This window comes from Phascolarctos cinereus, unplaced genomic scaffold (assembly GCF_003287225.1).
Source record: "Phascolarctos cinereus isolate Bilbo 61053 unplaced genomic scaffold, phaCin_HiC Scaffold_1;HRSCAF=81, whole genome shotgun sequence".
In the NCBI taxonomy this organism is placed as follows: Eukaryota; Metazoa; Chordata; class Mammalia; order Diprotodontia; family Phascolarctidae; genus Phascolarctos; species Phascolarctos cinereus.
The window spans coordinates 275,567,457-275,585,949 of NW_027555514.1; the positions used below are offsets into that span (position 1 = coordinate 275,567,457).

General features: G+C 44.1%; 1 protein-coding gene across 3 annotated transcripts in view; it reads left to right on the forward strand.

The window, feature by feature from the left end:
- The window catches only part of RFX4 (regulatory factor X4), a 131,494-nt gene that overhangs the window by 91,293 nt on the left and 21,708 nt on the right, over positions 1-18,493 (forward strand). For all 3 annotated transcript variants that reach the window (XM_020982427.2, XM_020982428.2, XM_020982429.2), the window contains exons 9-14: positions 1,051-1,151; positions 3,338-3,396; positions 8,420-8,564; positions 11,499-11,593; positions 12,238-12,355; positions 15,629-15,748. In XM_020982427.2, the coding sequence (XP_020838086.1) occupies positions 1,051-1,151; positions 3,338-3,396; positions 8,420-8,564; positions 11,499-11,593; positions 12,238-12,355; positions 15,629-15,748 (638 nt within the window). The remainder of the gene's footprint in view (positions 1-1,050; positions 1,152-3,337; positions 3,397-8,419; positions 8,565-11,498; positions 11,594-12,237; positions 12,356-15,628; positions 15,749-18,493) is intronic.

Genomic DNA, 18,493 nt, shown 5'->3' on the forward strand with positions numbered 1-18,493 from the left:
CAATAAACATTTATTAAGCACCTACTATGTTCTAGGCACTGTGCTAAGTCCTGGGGATGCAAAAAGAGGCAAAAGACAGTTCCTGCCCTCAAGAAGCTTGCAAGCTAATGTAGTTGGAAGGATGGACAACATACAAGCAAATATATACAAAGCAAGATAGAGACAAAATAAATAGGAAAAACTAACAGAGGGAAGGCACTGGAGTGAAGAGGGAGGAGGTGGGATTTTAACTGGGTCTTAAAAGAAGCCAAGGATTCTCATTGGGTCATGCCCATGAGTGGTGGTGCCTGGGCTAATTCCCCTTCAAGACAGGCCAGCTGGTCTTTGTGTGGCGGCAAAGAATTGGAAATTGAGAGGATGCCCATCAATTGGGGAATGGCTGAACAAGTTGTGGTATTTGAATGCAATGGAATACTATTGTGCTATAAGAAATGATGAGCAGGCAGACTTCAGAAAAACCTGGAAAGACTTACATGAACTGATGGAGTGAGTGGAACCAGGAGAATGATGTACACAGTAACGGCCATGTTGTGTAATGACTGACTTGAATAGACTTAGCCCTTCTCAGCAATGCAAGGATCAAAGACATCTCTAAAGGTCTCATGATGGAAAATGTGATCCACATCCAGAGAAAGAACTATGGAGTCTGAATGCAGAGCGAAGCAGACTATTTGCTCTCTTTTTCTTTTGTGGTTTGGTTTATTGCTTCATTCTCGTGGTTCCTTCCATTAGTTCTAATTCTTCACATCATGACTAATGGGAAAATATGCTTAATATGAATGTATAAGTAGAGCCTATATTAGATTGCATGCCGTCGTGGGGAGGGAAGGAAAAAAAGAGGGGGAGAAAATTTAAAACTCTAAGTCTTATGGAAGTGATTGTTGAAAACTAAAAATAAGTAAATAAATAAATAGTAAATAAATAAAATATACAGGCTAGCTGGGTTCTCATCCTGGTTACCCCCCTCACTCTTCCCTGTAATGAGGAGGAAGCCTTTGACTTGGCTTTCCCTGGGTGCATTTGCTCTAAATGGACCCTTTCTCTTTCCAGCTTGACTCAGGTGATCCGAAAGTTTGCCAAACAGCTCGATGAGTGGCTCAAGGTTGCCCTTCATGACCTCCCGGAGAATTTGCGAAACATCAAGTTTGAATGTGAGTTATTGAGGGACATTGGGTTAGTGGTGGGGAAGGGAGGAGATTGGGGAAGTGTTATGGAAAACGGCATGGTGTCACGGGCAGAGCACTGAGCTCTGGGTCCTACGCCTGGCGCCATGCGGGTTCTAGAATCAGAGTAGCATCTTCAAATCTCATGATGTGTATGACCTTGGGAATAGTAACTTAATCTCCTTGGGCCTCAGTTTCCTTATTTGTAAAATGAGAGAATTGGCCTTCCTGGCCTTTGAGGCCTCTTCCAGCTCTCCATCTAAGAACCCTGCAGCTTCAACATTCTATCCTGTTCCTTGATCTGACTAATGAGAAGCTCCGGTGATGACGTTCATTCGAAACTTGGGCTGTAAATCTGTCCTTTTCCCTCAATCTCTGTTCTCCCACCAGAACTCTGCAATGGATTTCATCACGTTTTCCCATCCAGATGAGTTTTTCCCTTTGTATTTTTGAGAAGACTCATGTACCGTTAATTTGTTGATATTAAACAAATATTCACATGATTTTAAGCAAAACAAAGTTTTCCTTAAAAAAAAAAAGTCCTGCACAATTTGAATACAGCTCACCATTCTTTCTCCAAAGAAATGCCAGAATGGAAAACGAAGGCGATCAAATTACCCTCTCTCGGCAGGCAAAGGGGAGCCTTTCAAACATGCTTTGGAGCGGGCTGCCTGCGGAGCACAACACCTATTGATGAAGCCGACTTTCTTTCAGGGGCCTCAGCTCCTTTCTTTTCATGAGCACTAGATTCCACATCACAAAGTTAAAGAAAAAAAAGTAATTAAGGAGAAGGATTAACAATTGATCAGCCTGGAAAATTAGAAGTTGGTGGGGTGAGGGTAGGGCATTATTGTTCTCTCTCTCACTTTTTGTTTGGGGAGCTGGCTTTGGACACCAATTAGAATAATCCCGGGGACATTTTTGATTATTTATTTACTGATTCAAAGATTAATCGGAATAGTGGTCCTGTTCACATTCTAATTATGCGGACAATGCCAAACTGCAGAAAAGTCTGTGATGTGGATGGTGGCTCCAGATTTGGTACCTGTTGGGTTGTGAAGAAAGCAATTACCCCCAGAGAGTCTTAAAATGCACTTTAGAAAATGTGTGTCATAAGTGGAAAGAGCCAGGTTACCCTCCCTTCCAGAGGTCCAGTGGGCGGGGAGGGGGGCAAAGATAGGTTGGTCAAAGAGCCCTTGATATTTCTCTTGGGAAATACCATCCTCTTTTGATGGTAACTGGCTTTTTTGGATTGCAACGAGACTTTAAAAAATACTTTAGCTCAGTTCATGTAATAGGTCATATTGTGTTTATATGTGTCAATTTTATCAACTGAGAACAGCATGCATCTTGCTAAAATGTAAATATTAATGAGGGTGTCCATCACACATATAGCACCGATGGCTGCTTCCATCACTCCCTGCTCCCCCACATATTTCCTGTAGGTCATCCCATGTTTTAGGCACATTCTTGGTCATCATCTAGTCAAAACCACAGCTCATGAGCCCCCACCAATGAGGCTCCCTTACCCGCCAATCAGAGAGCACATTTGTTCAAAACAAAGGCATTTAATTAACTTTCTGTCAGGTTAGCATGCCACCTATATATACAAACTTTGATGCCAAAACCATCTCCACTTTATGCCAAATCCATGTATGAAAGGATTTCTATTCAGCAAAAATCTATTAAATGCCTAATGTATGCAGGACTTCTCACCACTACACAGAATAGCTTTGCTCAATGAGATTTGATGTTTAAAAAAATTACTCTTTAAGAGAATTTCTGTGAGACCTCCATTTGCTCTCTTCAATTATTTAAAGGTAGAAGCAGTGGGCCCCATACTTCAGGAAAGGAAAATCAACACAGGTGAATAATCACATTGGTTTTCCAGTATTTCCTGGACCAAACAAGATTATCAGAGTGAAGTCTAAACTTTAAAACAGTAAACAACAAAAAAGGACCCCAAGTATTATTTTTATTGAACATTTTTGACATTGACAAAGGGTGAAACAAAGAGACATGATATGTTCAGCCATTGGGTTTATAAAATATCAGTGTATCAGGGTATCATTGGTGTTTGATTATTTGGGGCTGGTTTGAATTTGCCCTTGAGAAAAACCAAAATTCAACCTGAGAATGCAACATTTTCAAACTGTAATTCTGTTTATCTGCAGTGTCAAGACGGTTTTCCCAAATTCTGAGGCGGCAAACATCACTGAACCATCTTTGCCAGGTAGTTAGAACAATGTCTTTTGCATTTTGCTTACCGTCTAATCGATGGGGTTTGCTTTGTACCCAACTGGCCAGTCGACAAAAAGGCGCTCTTCTTTCCAGGGTCATGCCATCTGTCTTTAGGACAATTCATCTGCTGAGTGGTTATGATTGCTTGGAGACAAGGAATAAAACAGCTGATCAGCTAAATATTCATAAGGAAATTATGTATTGGGTATCTGAAGCCACTTGCCTCTGAGCATCTGTGATTGGCTTCTCTTGAGAGCATGGCATGGTAGAAAAAATGCTGGATTTGGAATGAGGAGACCAGGGTTCAAATCCAACCTGACACTTAGCTGGGTGACTTTGGGCAAATCACTTACGTGCTCTCAACTTCAGATTCCTTATTAGAGGAAAAATGGACACGATTAGACTTGCATAAAGTTCATGCATGGAAGTCCATATGCTTTACACACAGGGCAGAGTGTCTTTGTTGGTATTTGACCTACAACTCAAAGAGCCAATTGTCTGATTCCCAAAGCCACCGTAGAGTAAGAAAGGGGACTGATAAGAGCAGGGCTGGGGAACCTGGGGCCTTGAGGCCAAGTTCTACAAAATTTGGATTGAGTCAAAAAGCCACACTTAAGGATCTAGAAGGCCATGTGTGGCCTCAAGGCCCCAGGTTCCCCACCCTTGCGTAAGAGGATTCACCGCAGCAGGATTTAAGAGGAATTAATGATGATGTGATAGTGAGGGAGATAGGCGAAGAGCTATAAACAGTACCCAGGAAGAGCTGAGCAGTCTGAATCTGTATGGTTTGGTGGTCGAGAGGGAGGCATCAAGGTGCAGTGGAGAGAATCCTGACCCTGGAGTCTTGGGATCTGAGCTCGAGTTCTGGTTTTGCTGCAAATCGATTCTACCTCCCTGGAGCTCAGTCTCCTCATCTTTAAAATGGAGCAGTTGGACTACATGACCTTCAAGATCCTTCCCAGCTCCAGATATATAATCCTTGTAGACCTCACTATGTTATCGCTTAGGGTGATCATTGATTATTCCTGATCCTAGGAGGGTAAAGAGTTGGGTAGAAAGGTCACTAGATTGGGGGTCGGACAATAAAGACCTTAGCCAGAATCCCTCCTCTGATGCTAACTAACTGTATGACCAGGAGCAAGTCACTGTACCTCTCTGGGCCTCATCTTTCTCATCCGTAAAATAGGAATAATAGCTTGTAGTAACTGCCACGCAGGGTCGTACTGAGATGAAACAAGATAGTGTTTTTGTAAGCCATAAAGTGCCATCAGCATTTATTCTGATGATAACCCCAAGGTGGCTAGATGGCGCCCTAGTGCACGGAATGCTGGGCCTGGAGTCAGAAACTTCTCTTCATGAGTTCAAATCCAGCCTCAGAGTCTGAATAGCTGTGTGACCCTGGGCAAGTCACTTCACCCTGCCTGCCTCAGTTTCCTCATCTGTAAAATGAGCTGGAGAAGGAGATGGCAAATGACTCCAGTATCTTTGCCAAGAAAACCCCTGATGGGGTCACAAAGAGTCGTACACAACTGAAATGACTGACAACAAAACCAAGAAACCCCAAGTCATCAAGAAAAGGCTGAATTCTATTCAGAAAATTCCATTTAAGAAGGCAGAGGTTTAAACATCAAAAATGTGTAAACATGTGTGTGTGTGTGTGTCCATGTGTGTGTATGTGTGTGTGTGTCCGTGTGTGTATCTGTGTGTGTGTCCGTGTGTGTGTGTGTGTCTGTGTGTGTCTGTATGTGTATCTCTGTGTATGTGTGTCTGTGTGTGTGTCCATGTGTGTGTATGTGTGTGTGTATATCTCTGTGTGTGCGTCTGTGTGTGTGTGTGTCTGTGTGTGTGTGCTTAAATGGGGTGAGTTCCAGTTATCTGGAAAACACCCTTCTGTGGAAGAGCTCAGCTCCCCTTGATGCCCAATAAATGAGGTATCACTGAATATAGTTTCACGTTGCCTTCCTCCTTGGGAGTTTTCAAAGTAATTGGCCCCTTGCGGGTAGGGGGGGACATTTTAAGATGGCTAAAACTTCCCGGGCTTCAAGAAACTCTAGCTAACATGAACATACAACTGTGAGCCTCCTCCTTGCCCCTTAACTAATATTTATATAACACTTTAAGGTTTGTAAAAAAAAAATATATATATATATGCACATATGTATATACACACATGCACATATATTCATATACACACACATATATATACATACACATACATGTACATATGTGTACACACATATAGAATATATATAAGTATAAACACTATAAATATACATTATACCTATACTATATAACTATACTAAATATATATACACTGTAACTATACTATAATGCTATAAATATACATGTGTATCTATGTGTATACACATACACACATACCCCTATTTGATACTCAAAAAAACCAGATTCTGTTACGATCTCCATTTTACAGAAGAGGAAACTGTAACTCAGAGTGGTTAAAGGGATTTGCCCAGGGTCCTGAAGCTAGTGCTTGAACTCAGGTCTTACTGACTCCCATTTTGATACTGTAATCTCTCAACCACGCGATCTGCCTCTGGATCGATCTTCTGTTAGGGAGCCTTTATTAAGCACTTACTACACACCAGGCAAGTGTGTTGGGCCTTGGGGACACAGAGACAAAAAGGAAGTAGACTCTGCCCTCAGGCAGCTTCCAGCTTGTCTGGCTTCTCTTTGAGTGCTGAGTCAGCCCTGGTCAGGAAGGATTCAAGCTTGAAAGGATAGGAGGCTGTGGCTGGGGCTGAGGGATGTCAGCATCATCTGAGGGGGGAGGTGAGACATGGAAAGTGGAAACAATAATAGAACCCGCCTCTCTGGGTTGTTGTAAAGATCAAATGAGGTGACATATGTACAGAGGTTTTAAAAGCTGAAGGAAGGAAGGAAGAGAGGGAGAAGGAGGGAGGGAGAAAGGATGAAAGGAATGGAGGGAGGGAAGGAAGGAAAAGGAAAAGGGGAGGAAAGGAAGAAAAGAAGGGAGAGAGGGAGGGGGAAGGAAAGGAGAGAAGGAGGAAGGGAGGAAGGAAAGAAGGAAAAGAGAGAAGGGAGGAAGAAAAAGAGGGAGGGAAGAAAGGAAGGAAAGAAAGGAGGGAAGGAAGGAAAGAAGGGAGGAAGGGAGAGAAGGAGGGAGGGAGGGAGGGACGGAGGGAAAGAAGGAAGAAAAAGAAAGAAGGTAGTTCTACAAAACTAACGGACTCTAAGTGCATGTGAGCATGTACAGTACCATGTACCTGTAGTTCCCCCATCTCTCTGATGAAGGAATGTCAGTCATTCCAAAAGCATTTCTTCGGTGCTTAGTGTGAGCCAGGCACTCTTTGAAGCACTGAGCAGGTTAATTTTCTCACCTTTTTTAGAGAAAATACAAGGTTTATTGATGCTTGTTAAAATGCTGTCATTTCCTCACATTTCTTCCTGACAGAGCTGAGACTTGAACCCAGGTCCCTCTTCCACCTTCCCTCACCACACAGGGAACCCTCATATGTAACGAAGGAGCCCCATTAACCCAGCCAAGATTCCCTCATTATGATGGAGGCCTGCATGCAGTGCCTGGTCTGTCTGGTGATGCCGGGTCAAACATCTGGTAAATCACCAGAAGTCCCATTCAAGGGAAACCTTAGGCTGCGGTTATTCTATGGCATTGGAAGATGAGGCTTCAGGGTGTGGTTCCCACCATCTGGGTGATTTTGGGCACTGCCATCTGACACACACTTACTAAACGCCTCCCATGTTCCAGGTTGTGGGTTAGATGTGTAGGAGGACAAATACAAAACAATCCCCTTCCCCCATCCCCCTAACGAAGCTTATGTTCCACTTAGCAAGTCACTTTGAACCTCAGTTTTCTCATCTGTAAATTGGGGGTAAGTATTCTTCAGCTCCAGGCTTCTTCTGAGAATCCAGTGACTCAGTGGAGGTAAAGCATTTGTAGGCTGTGAGATGCTCTGTAAATGAAGGCTTTTATTGCTCTGTAATCAACTAGTCCACACACATTTATTAAGCACCTGCAGTGTGCCAGGCGCCATGCTTAGGGCTGAGGATGCAGTTATAGAGGATGAAACTTTCCTTCTCAACTCATTTGAGTCAGGACTGTGTGATTCTTTGTACTTTTATCTCCATCCACTTGCATAGTACCTGGCACATAGGTGCTTAATAAATGGTTATTGGTTGGTTCATTATGTTTTAGGCCCTTAAGTTTCCCCTTTTCCTTCTCCTTATCTGATTCCTGATTTGATACTGGTAATTTTTCTTTAAAAAAAAAAAAGCAACAAAACCCACTATCCCTTAGAGAGCAGAATGTCTACATGGAAAATAAGAATAAAGATATTTCTGAAAACCACTCAGCGTGGACATGGGAGCAGCAGGCTCATGTCCACATCTGGGCATGACATGCCACCCGTCTGGAGACAGGCATAGATGACCAGGGACAGTGCAGTACAGTGGGAAGCCCACACAGTTGGTGGCAGAGGGCCTGGGTTCAAGTCTCGGTTCTGTGTGACCTTGGGCAAGTCACTGTCAGAGCCTCAGCTTCCTCATCTGTAAAATGATGGGATTGGACCAGATGGCCTCTGTAAGGTCCACTCTAGTGCTAAACCTATGATCTTGTGATCCATCGGCTATGTCTCTGCCCTGAAGCTAGCAGGTCTAGGTTCCATGCCCAGCAGGATAAAGGACTGGTCGTTGGAGTGGCACATCCCAGCTGCTTCTTGCTTTGAGAATGGGGATCATGGGAAGAGATCAGCCACAAGAGAAAAACCTAATTTAGACTTTCTTAAGTATGGGAAGAAAACCTTTTCCCAACCTGAGAATGGCTAACCCAAATCAGACTGGGGAAGGTGGGATGGAAAGACACTTTCTCTGCATTTCCACTGCCCTGTGTTAGAATTTCTAAGTAGTTTAAGAAATTCCCTAAACAGACACACCTGGGAAGCAGAAAAGGGGATCAAATGTAGGGGATTTTAACCTAATAAGCCACGGACTAATGTATTGATTGGATTGTGTTATAGGCATCAAGAACTGTGATCCACAGTGCAGACATTACTTTCCAAATGCTCGAGGACTGGAGAAACGTGGACCTGAACAGCATTACCAAGCAGACCTTGTATACAATGGAAGATTCCCGAGAGGAGCACAGGAAGCTCATCATACAGTGTAAGATGGGCACCCCCACACCCTAGGACCCTCCTTTTTGTCTTTGGGAGGGAGGGAAATGAGGGCTGGGCTTTGGGAGAAAAACCAAATCCTTACCTCCCTTGGGATATCAGCAGAAAGTACTTCACTAGAAACCAAGATCTCCCTTTCCACTTTTGACAAGCTATGCTGAGGGCAAAACAGGTGGGAGTGCTTTGCTCCTGTAGAGTCCCTTCTTTTTTTTTTTCTTCTTCCTTTTTTTTTTTTAGGCAATTGGGGTTAAGTGACTTGCCCAGGGTCACACAGCTAGTAAGTGTGAAGTGTTTGGTCTGAGGCCGGATTTGAACTGAGGTCCTCCTGACTTCAGGGCTGGTGCTCTATCCACTGTACCACCCAGCTGCCCCCATGTAGACTCCCTTCTTTAAATGTCTTCTGTATTTACATCACCTGAATTTCTGAATATATCACCCTGCATAGTTAGCCTTCCTTTGCAACAAACACTAAGGGGGGGGGGGAAGGCAATTCAGCAAATTCCATTGATACATCAACAAAATGTGAACAAGTCTGATAATATATGTCACATCCCATATCCCTTATACCCTCCTATCTGCAAAGGAGGGAGGAAGGTACATTTTACCCTTCTTCAGGGCCAAGGTGGGTCATAATGGTTACATAGTGTTCAGTTTGAGGTTTCTTCATCTTTCCATTTATGTTGGTGCAGTCATCATATGTGTTGTTTTCCTGGTTCTGTTTATTTCACTCTGTATCAGTTCATATATGTCTTCTCATGCTTCTCTGAATTCTTCAGATCATGAATTCCATTCTAAAAGGGAAGAAGTGGGGTACTCCTTGGAAAGGGGCTGAAGGAGGAAGGGGAAGGTTTCCAGACTCAGAGTTGCTAGTGCACTGACCTCATCCTTCTACCTCCAACCAGGCAGCTTGGAGTCACATGAGTGACATTAGGGACAAATTTGGGTTCCATCGCCACTAAGGGGGGATGCTCTTGTGTCCTCTAAGCTACTTTCCAGTTTGCTAGTATAAGTCCAGTTTGGGAACTCTCCCATTATTCCCCCTTTAAGGGAGTTACCATGTTGAATACTGAAGAATAAACTTACTACTGACACAACAGTAATTGAACAAGCCCTTCGAGAATTCAGTAGCGGGCCAAGGAGCCACTTCTCTCTGAGTCTCAGTTTCCTCATCTGTTAAAAGGATTAGATGAGATGATCTATGAGGTATAAAATTCCATGAATGCTTTGGGCTCTCCCAGATACTGGCCTCTCATTGTTGTTCAGTTGTGTCCAACTCTTCATGACCCCTTTTGGGTTTTTCTTGGCAAAAATACTGGAGTGGCTTGCCATTTCCTTCTCCAGCTCATTTTACAGAAGAGGAAACTGAAGCAAACAGGGTGAAGTGACCTGCCCAAGGTCACTTCAGGATTCCTGACCCCAAGCTCTTGGGGGATTTAAGAAATCCTCTGAGCCACACACCAAGCCTTTAAACACCTACTACACACCAAGCCCTTAAGCACCTACTATACTCCAAGCCCTGCATTAAGTGCCAGGGATACAAATGATGACAAAAGATAGTCCCTGCCCTCACTAATGGGGCAGTTTCAGAGAATCCTGGGGAGAACTTGCATGAATTGATTCAGAGTGAAGTGAACAGAACGGTTTTTACTATAACAAGAACATTGTAAAACAAACCATTTTGAAAAACTTAAGAGCTATTATCAATGTGATGACCAGCCATGACTCCAAAGGTGGGACATGGTGAAGAAGCCCGCTGCACTCTTCCCAGCAGAGAGGGGAGGAATGCAGGGGCCATAATGAGACTTCGGGTTTTTTGAACGTGGCCAGTGGGAGAATTTGTTTTGCTTTACTATGCATATTTATGACAAGGTATTTTTCTTTTCTTTTTTTCTTTTTCTAGTGGTGTGAGGGTGCTGGGAGGAAGGGAAAAAAATGTTTGACAATTGGGATTTTTTTTAATGAGGACATTGGACTAGATAACCTTTCTAGACCTTCCAGCTCTGATTCTATAGTTATTTATTGAACTCTCCAGTTACCAGTCAAAGTATAATAAATTATGTTATTCTTTAAAATGAAAGAAATTTTTTAGAAGCTCAAACAAGCGATTATATAAGGATTTTTAGTGTCTTCTGTTACCAGGCCTCTTCTTCTTCTTCTTCTCTTCTTCTTCTTCTTCTTCTTCTTCTTCTTCTTCTTCTTCTTCTTCTTCTTCTTCTTCTTCTTCTTCTTCTTCTTCTTTTTTGGTAAGGCAATTGAGGTTAAGTGACTTGCTTAGGGTCACATAGCTAGTAAGTGTCAAGTGAGGCTGGATTTGAACTCAGGTCCTCCTGATTCCAGGGCTGGTGCTCTATCCATTCATGCTTCTTCTTGAGTTGTGATCTATAAAGATTAAATCCTTTTATGAAACGGCCTAACATTAGAGGGTAGGAACCCAGAGGCAGCCTGGTGGCCTCATGGGGAGAGGACCATACTTGGAGTTGGCTTTGAATCTGGGCTTGGCCACTTGCTATTCTGTGGCTCTGTCCGAAGCCCCGACTCTGAGGACCCAGCAGATCTCCTCATTGTCATTATTTTAAATATCTAGCCTGGCTGCTGTCTGGCCCACTCAGAATTTATGCTTTGCTTGGATCTGAGGTTTGCTTCATGGTCTCTTGCTTGATTTTAATTTTCTCCTTTGTAAAACTGAGGGGCACAGAGTGAATGACCTCTAAGATGCCTTCTGGTTCTAAAATCCCATGGTCCTCCAAGGGGGTGATTCAGAAGCATTTCTATCACCTGATTCTTGTTTGAGGTCGGGCTTAGAAGAAGGGACAAGGGTGGTAGCAAATGTATTTATTACTTTGGAACTGTGCTGGGTTTTGAATACTAAACTCCAGGCTGCCACTTGGCCAACTAGTTGTGACTTTGGGTTCTTATATGACAGTGTATCAAGAATTTGACCATCTCCTAGAGGAACAGTCGCCCATTGAATCCTACATCGAGTGGCTGGACACCATGGTGGACCGATGCGTTGTGAAGGTTGGTAAGCCAAAGGCGAGGCTCGGGCTACCAGGATACCACCCTTAAATTGACCCCAAACTTACACCATAAATGAACAAAACAATAGTGCTCTGCAATTGGAGACAGTCTGTGGATTTGTATTTATCTTTTTTATGTTATATTTATATATTGTATGTATATGTGTATATATACACATATATATTGTATGTATATGTGTATATATACACACACACACACACACACACATACACACACACACACACAACCACACACACACACACACACACACATATATCCTGTAGGGATATTTAAAGCACATCTATGTTCATTGCTGTAACTAGGGCATGGCGGTTGGGGCTTTGTCCAAGAGTGCCAAAATTGAGAAAGTACTTTCAGCAGCACCTAGTTAGTAAGAATAATTAAAATATGAGGCTACCAGATGGGTAGAGCCCCAGTGCAGTTGGACCCCAAAGCTGCTTCCCCATGGTGGAATGACTTTCATGTGTCCCAGGTTCCCTGCTTCCTCCCCTTGTCTCAACCATAACCAAGATGAATTCAGTTTCAATAGCTGATATGAAGGTTTTTGATTTCCAGGCTTGACCCAGACATGAAAAAGCTGTCTGTGGTTCTGCTCATGTTAAAAATCACTTGTTTTCCTGTAGGTAGCTGCCAAGAGACCAGGTTCCTTGAAGAAGGTTGCTCAGCAGTTCCTTCTGATGTGGTCCTGCTTTGGCACCCGGGTGATCCGAGACATGACTTTGCATAGCGCTCCCAGCTTCGGTGTGTATCTGATCTATCCATGCATGTGCATTGCAGATGTGTGCTACAGAAAGCCCAGCTGATCTGGGCTCACTCAGCCTCTCCCCTTTTGTTCTCTGGGACACAGAGAGCACTAGTGAATGCCATATTAATTCTAGGGGAACTCCACATGTATAGGTCTTTCTGGGACTAAGGCAACTAAGGTTGGGAGGAAATAATGATACAGGGTCATGGAATGGGATTGAATCATGACCCCATAATGGATGGAGTGTCTTATCCAACAACCAACACCCCTGGCCCAGCTAAGTTCCAAAAGGCTCACTGATGCATTAATTCAGCAGTCTGTCAATAAGCATTTACTAAACAACTACAGCATGCCAGGCATTGTGCTTGGCTATGAGGGTAGAAACCTGAGGCCAAAACCAGTCTCTGCCCTGAAGGAGCTTACATTCGGCTGAGTCATCTCCATCTTGACTTTCCCTGACTGGGCAATTCTGAAGCCACTCTCCTGAGTCAAGGGAAGGTTGCTATTGCCCCAGGAAAGAGCTACACTGATGACAGCAAAGAGCCTTGAAACGTTGGCCAGAGGTTAGGATGAGCATCAGGGTCAGAGAATTTGTACGTGAACTAAAGCTGCATGAATCTTGAGCCTGACAAGACTGGTGAGCAGCTACGATTATACAGTCAGCTTGCAGATTTCCATAGTTGTGGCTGTCAACCCAGTCCTTAGAGCATCTGCTTCCAAAGGGCTGTCATATGTAACGATATAATGATTTTGCCTTAGAGATGCAATGTGCTGTATCCCAATTCTGCTACTCAATTCTTGGGTAACCATGGACAGACCACCTTACCCCTTAAAGCCTCAGTTTCTTCATCTGTAAAGTGACAAATTCGACTTAATAAGCTCTGAAGTCTCTTCCACTTCTAAATGCTTGGATCTTATGAACTATCCCCCCAAAAATGCATTTAGGAATTCAATTCAGTTCACCAAACACTTACGGGCATCTACTCCTTATGTGACATTTTACTGGATTGTTAGGGGGGATGGAAGAATGAATAAGACTTCAGTCTTGCTTTCATGGAACCTGTAGTCTAGAAGAGGAGACATAGACATGGATGATTGGAACGCATAACAGAAGTGTAAGTATGGCGAGGGGAGACAGACAAAGTGCTGTGGGAGCTCTGGGCATGAGGGATTTAGAAAGGATTCTCTATCGCTAAATAGTCTGAATCTGCAGCAGTGTGGAAAAGGCTGCCTCATGCATGCATTTCACTAATTCATTTATTAAGGATGCATTTATTAAGAGCCAACTGCATGAAAAGACTTGTGCTGGGGAAGGTACAAAATTTAGATCAATTAATTTTGTTGTTCAGTCTCTTTTATTTGTGCTAGACTCTTTGTGACCCTATTTGGGGTTTTCTTGGCAAAGATACTGGAGCAGTTTGCCATTTCCTTTTCCAGCTCATTTTACAGATGAGGAAACTGAGGCAAACCAGAGTTAAGTGACTTGCCCAGGGTCACACAGCTAGTAAGTATCTGATGCTGGATTTGAACTCAAGAAGATGAGTCTTCCTGACTCCAGGCCTGGCGCTCTCTCCACTGCACCACCTAGCTACTATTCTGCTGTTATTCTTTTTGGGGTCATGGTGTCCTTATCACCTAGGACAGTGCCTAGAATAGAACAGGTGCTTAATAAATGCTTGTTGAATGATCGATTGTGTGTATGGACTGTTGTACAGGTGGTTAAAATGATTGCTTCTTGTAATTGAATCAGCATGTTAGGATATCAGTTCATCTTCTCTGGACTCACCACTTTCTTCTTCCTCTTCATCAATATCATCATCATCATTGTTATTCATTGATTCACTCAAGGTCCCATAGGCAGGAAGTTCAAGTTTTATTCCAAGCTCAGTGCTTTTTATTTTGCGGACTTTAAGGTTAAGTATTATTTTAGGATTAATTCAAGGCCAAGGTAGAAGTCAAAGACGTCACCTGTGACTTAGGAAACGGAAGAGTGAGATAGTTTTCCGGCTTCCACGTGAGAGTATATTCCATCCCCGGGTGGCCTCATATAATACCTGTCTCTCTGGGCCCACTTAGTAAAAAACCTTCGCCACTCTCCTCATCGGCCACACTGCTGAGTTGTTAAGCATGGCGAGATAGACAAGTTGAAAGAATTCCCAGCAGACAAAAGCCCAGCTCCCCGTCTCTGCCTGGATCTGTCAAAGGCACAGTTGGTGGCTGTGTTTTGGTAATGCGTCCCCTGTATGAAAACAGCTAATTAGGAAAAAAGAGAGGCCTCTGTTCAGTTCCCCTTCCCCCAACCACCTTAGCCAGCTCTTGCCATCTTATCCCTTCATGCCATCCTTGTCCTGGGGCACCGGTGCCAGGTTCGGCCCGTTGGCTTAGCTGAGATTGTGTGGCATATCACAACCATCCTGTCTCACCTCTTCCCCCAAAAAGTCTCCTTCCAAGAAGTCTCTCCCCCAAAGCCTCTTTCCACTATGATTCATGATAATCAACTCTGTTCTCTTTCATAATTCCTTCTCCATAAAGGAGCCTGTGTTGCAGACAAAAGTCTCTGCCACAGTTGGGGGAAAGCAGGGCAATAGTGACGTGAGTCGGCCAAAGCAGGCTGGCACATGAGGAGGTTTGGTTCTTAAGAGAGTTAAATAAACTGAAGTTTCTTTACAAAATGAAAAAAAAAAACCAACCTCAGTAAAGCATTCATTCCCAAGTGGAATAATGCTACCAGTTTTCCAGCAAAGCTCAAGCTGATGCTTGCAACCAATATCAACGTGCCACGTTTTTATCTATGATCCAATGCTCAGTTATTAAAAATCCTGGATGTGCTTCTCACTGTGCTTTTTCCAGGCTGCAGTGAAAGAGCTCGTTTCTAGAATGAGGGAGGGAATGGTTCTGATATGCCCTATCGTGACGAACTGGGAATTTGGCTAAAGACCTGGGATTGGGTGGGTGTGGGGAACTGCTTCATTTGATGAAAACTGGTGACTCCTTAGCTTAGAGAGTTGACTGGAGTTGCTGAGAAGTCATCTTGACTTGACCACAGTCACACAAAATAAGTGATGTAGTGGTTAGAGTTTTGGAGTCAGAAAGAAAAGACTCAGTTCCAAAATGAGGGGCACAGATGATGACTATTCTCTGATGTGGAAGAGGGGAAGGTCTGTGCAGGAGAAAAGAGATCTCAGAACCTTTTGGCTGTGAGCACCATTGTGGGTCCTAGAGCTGCGATCGCCTGGGCAGTGGGTCACTTCTTTTCTTTCTGTTGCCAGGGTCTTTTCACCTCATTCACCTGATGTTTGATGACTATGTGCTGTACCTGCTGGAGTCGCTCCACTGTCAGGAGAGAGCCAATGAGCTCATGCGGGCCATGAAGGGGGAAGGAAGCACCGGTAAGACTGCATTGGTGGGGAAGGGCAGGGTCACTCCACTGACTGGGATATGCCTCCGTTTGGACTCTTGAGCTTTCTCTACCCCTGCGCCTGAGTACCCCACAGGCACCTGAGGAATGTGCCCCAAATAGTGAGACTGATGCTTTTCTTCATTTTTAGGGTGTATGTATGTATGTATGTATGTGTGTGTGTATGTGTGTGTATACACACATATACATGCATATAAACACATACACATTTATATGTGTGTACATGAATGTATATATTTACACATGTGTGCACACACATGCACCCTTATACAATGCACTGTATGTACACATATACACGCGCATGTGTACATTCACATAAGCGCATTGTGTGTACATGTATGTGTATTGCGTGCATGTACACACACGTATACACACATAAGTATACACTCACATGCATGCATGTATATTTGGCTCTTCCTTGTCTTTAAAAAATAATTTAAAAAGAGAAGTCCTTTGTGAGTAAGGATGATCCCGGGGAATGAGTGTGCTGTAGTGGAAACAGATTTGGAGGCAGGAGACTTGGGACTCCACTCATGGCTCTCCCACTAAGTAGCTACATGATCCTGGCCATTTAATCGCCCAGTGCCTCAGTATATTCATCTATAAAATGGACATCTTGCTGCTAATCACAGTCATGGTAGCGTGTCGTAGTGGATAGAGATCTGGCACAGAGCCTGGTTTCCAGGCCACCTCTGAATCGTCCTGGCTGTGGGACCCTGAACAAATCACGAGACCGCTCTAGACAGCCTAGAAGTAGAAGTGTAGGGGATGACCCTCGTTGGTGGAGGAACTTAGAAGTTCTCTACATGTGAACAAAATCACGGGTCTGGTCCCTATCACCTCTTCCCTAACTCAGGGGTCAGCAAACTAAAAGCAGGCAGCAGGAGGCCACCAAGATCTCTTCCAGTCTCCTTGTGTTAGAGACGAAGGAAATGGAGGTGCACACTCAGACGGCCAGTGACTGGGTGGTGGATCTCCAGCTTGAATCCAAGCATGGACTCCTGTAGGTCACACTCATTCCTGGTGTTTAGAAAAATATAAAACATGATACAGATGCAAGAAAACATTATAATTGTGGCCACTCTTTAATCCTCAGGGCTGTAAAATCTGGATAAAATTGTAGCCACATAGAAGGAAATTAAGAGAAAACACAGAATGGGGGGGAGGGAAGGAGCAAGAAAGAAGCATTTATTAAGTACTGCCAGGTGCTATGCGAAGGCTTCACACATATTGTCTCTTAATTTGAGCAGAAAGCTTTCCTCAGAATCAGGACAGGGTAGGTTCTAATCCTGCCATGGGCCTGACTTGGCTGGGCATATGTGACCCTGGGCCTGCTATGTAACAAATCTCTTGCATCCCAGGGGCCTCTCTAAGATGAATTGTGGAACAGTAGTCAGCCTGCCTCAGCTGTGAGAGCGGCTTCTTCACCTGAGAGCTCCCTGTACTCGTAAAACCACAGGTCCAGCAACAACACCAAAAAAAAAACCAAACTGTAACAGGCCCATTGTGAATATTCAGTACTGACTCCAGAAGGCAGACTGGGTCCAGCCAGTGGTGACACAGTGGCTAGGGCGTTGGGCCTGGAGTCAGGAAGAGCAGAGTTCAAATCCAGCCTTAGACACTTACTAGCTGTGGGACTGCGGGCAAGGCACTTAACTTCTGTTTGACTCAGTTTCCTCATCTGTAAAATGGGGATAATAACAGCACCCGCGTTGCAGGATTATTGTGAAGGTTCAATGAAAAAATATTTGTAAAGCCTGCTACTGCCTGGCACATAGTAGGTACTTAATAAATGCTTATTTAAATATATATTAATATATAATTATATGTTTATATATAAATATAAAATATAAATTAAGATGTATTAAAGATATCAATAAGTACTTATTTCCTTCCCCTTCCTCCAGCACCTCCAGCAGGCCCAGCTCGTGGTCAATAATAGATTTTGCTTGTTAAATGAGTAGGGAAGACCCTAGCAATAATGCCCTGGAAAAGCCTACAAGGCAGCTCCTGAGCAGGCTTCCCTGTGGGGAGAGCCCACAGCCTCTGGCTGGAGGAGACAGCATGGCGGCCATTGGAATGCTCTGCTCTCCCAGAAGCTGCCCTGGAGGGCAGAGGTTCCTTCTAACCTGTGTGACCACGGCCCTGCATGCCCTCCTGCCCTGTCTGGGTCTCATTCCTTCATCTGAGAAGTGAGGGCTTGGCCTTGCCTGCAGGTGAGGCTCCTTCTGGCCCTGAATCTAGGCTGGAGGATTCCTCTGAATCGTGAGCTCCAGTGCAGAGATAAGCAAGAGTTTATGCCTGGGGCCCTGGGGCTGGCCACTCTGACTCTCTTGCTCAATGCTCGGTCCTCTCTAAAATGATGGTGGGGTGTTTGTGTGTGTGTGTGTGTGTGTGTGTGTGTGTGTATGTCTGTCTGTTTGTGTCTGTGTGCTTGTATGGCTCTGCGTCTGTGTGTCTGTCTGTGTGCTTGTCTGTGTCTCTGTGTGTGTGTCTGTGTGTTTGTCTGTATCTACCTCTGCCTGTCCGTGTGCCTGTCTGTCTCTGAGATCCCCTCCAGACCTACAACTGGTTCTGTGCTTGCAATCCAACTCCTCATCCTCCCACTGTACCCTGCCCCAAACTCCTCTTGCTCCATCTGCCCAAAGTGATCTGGAGGAGACAGAATGGCCTGGTGGCGAGGGCGCTGGACTTGTAATCACTGAAACCTGGCTTC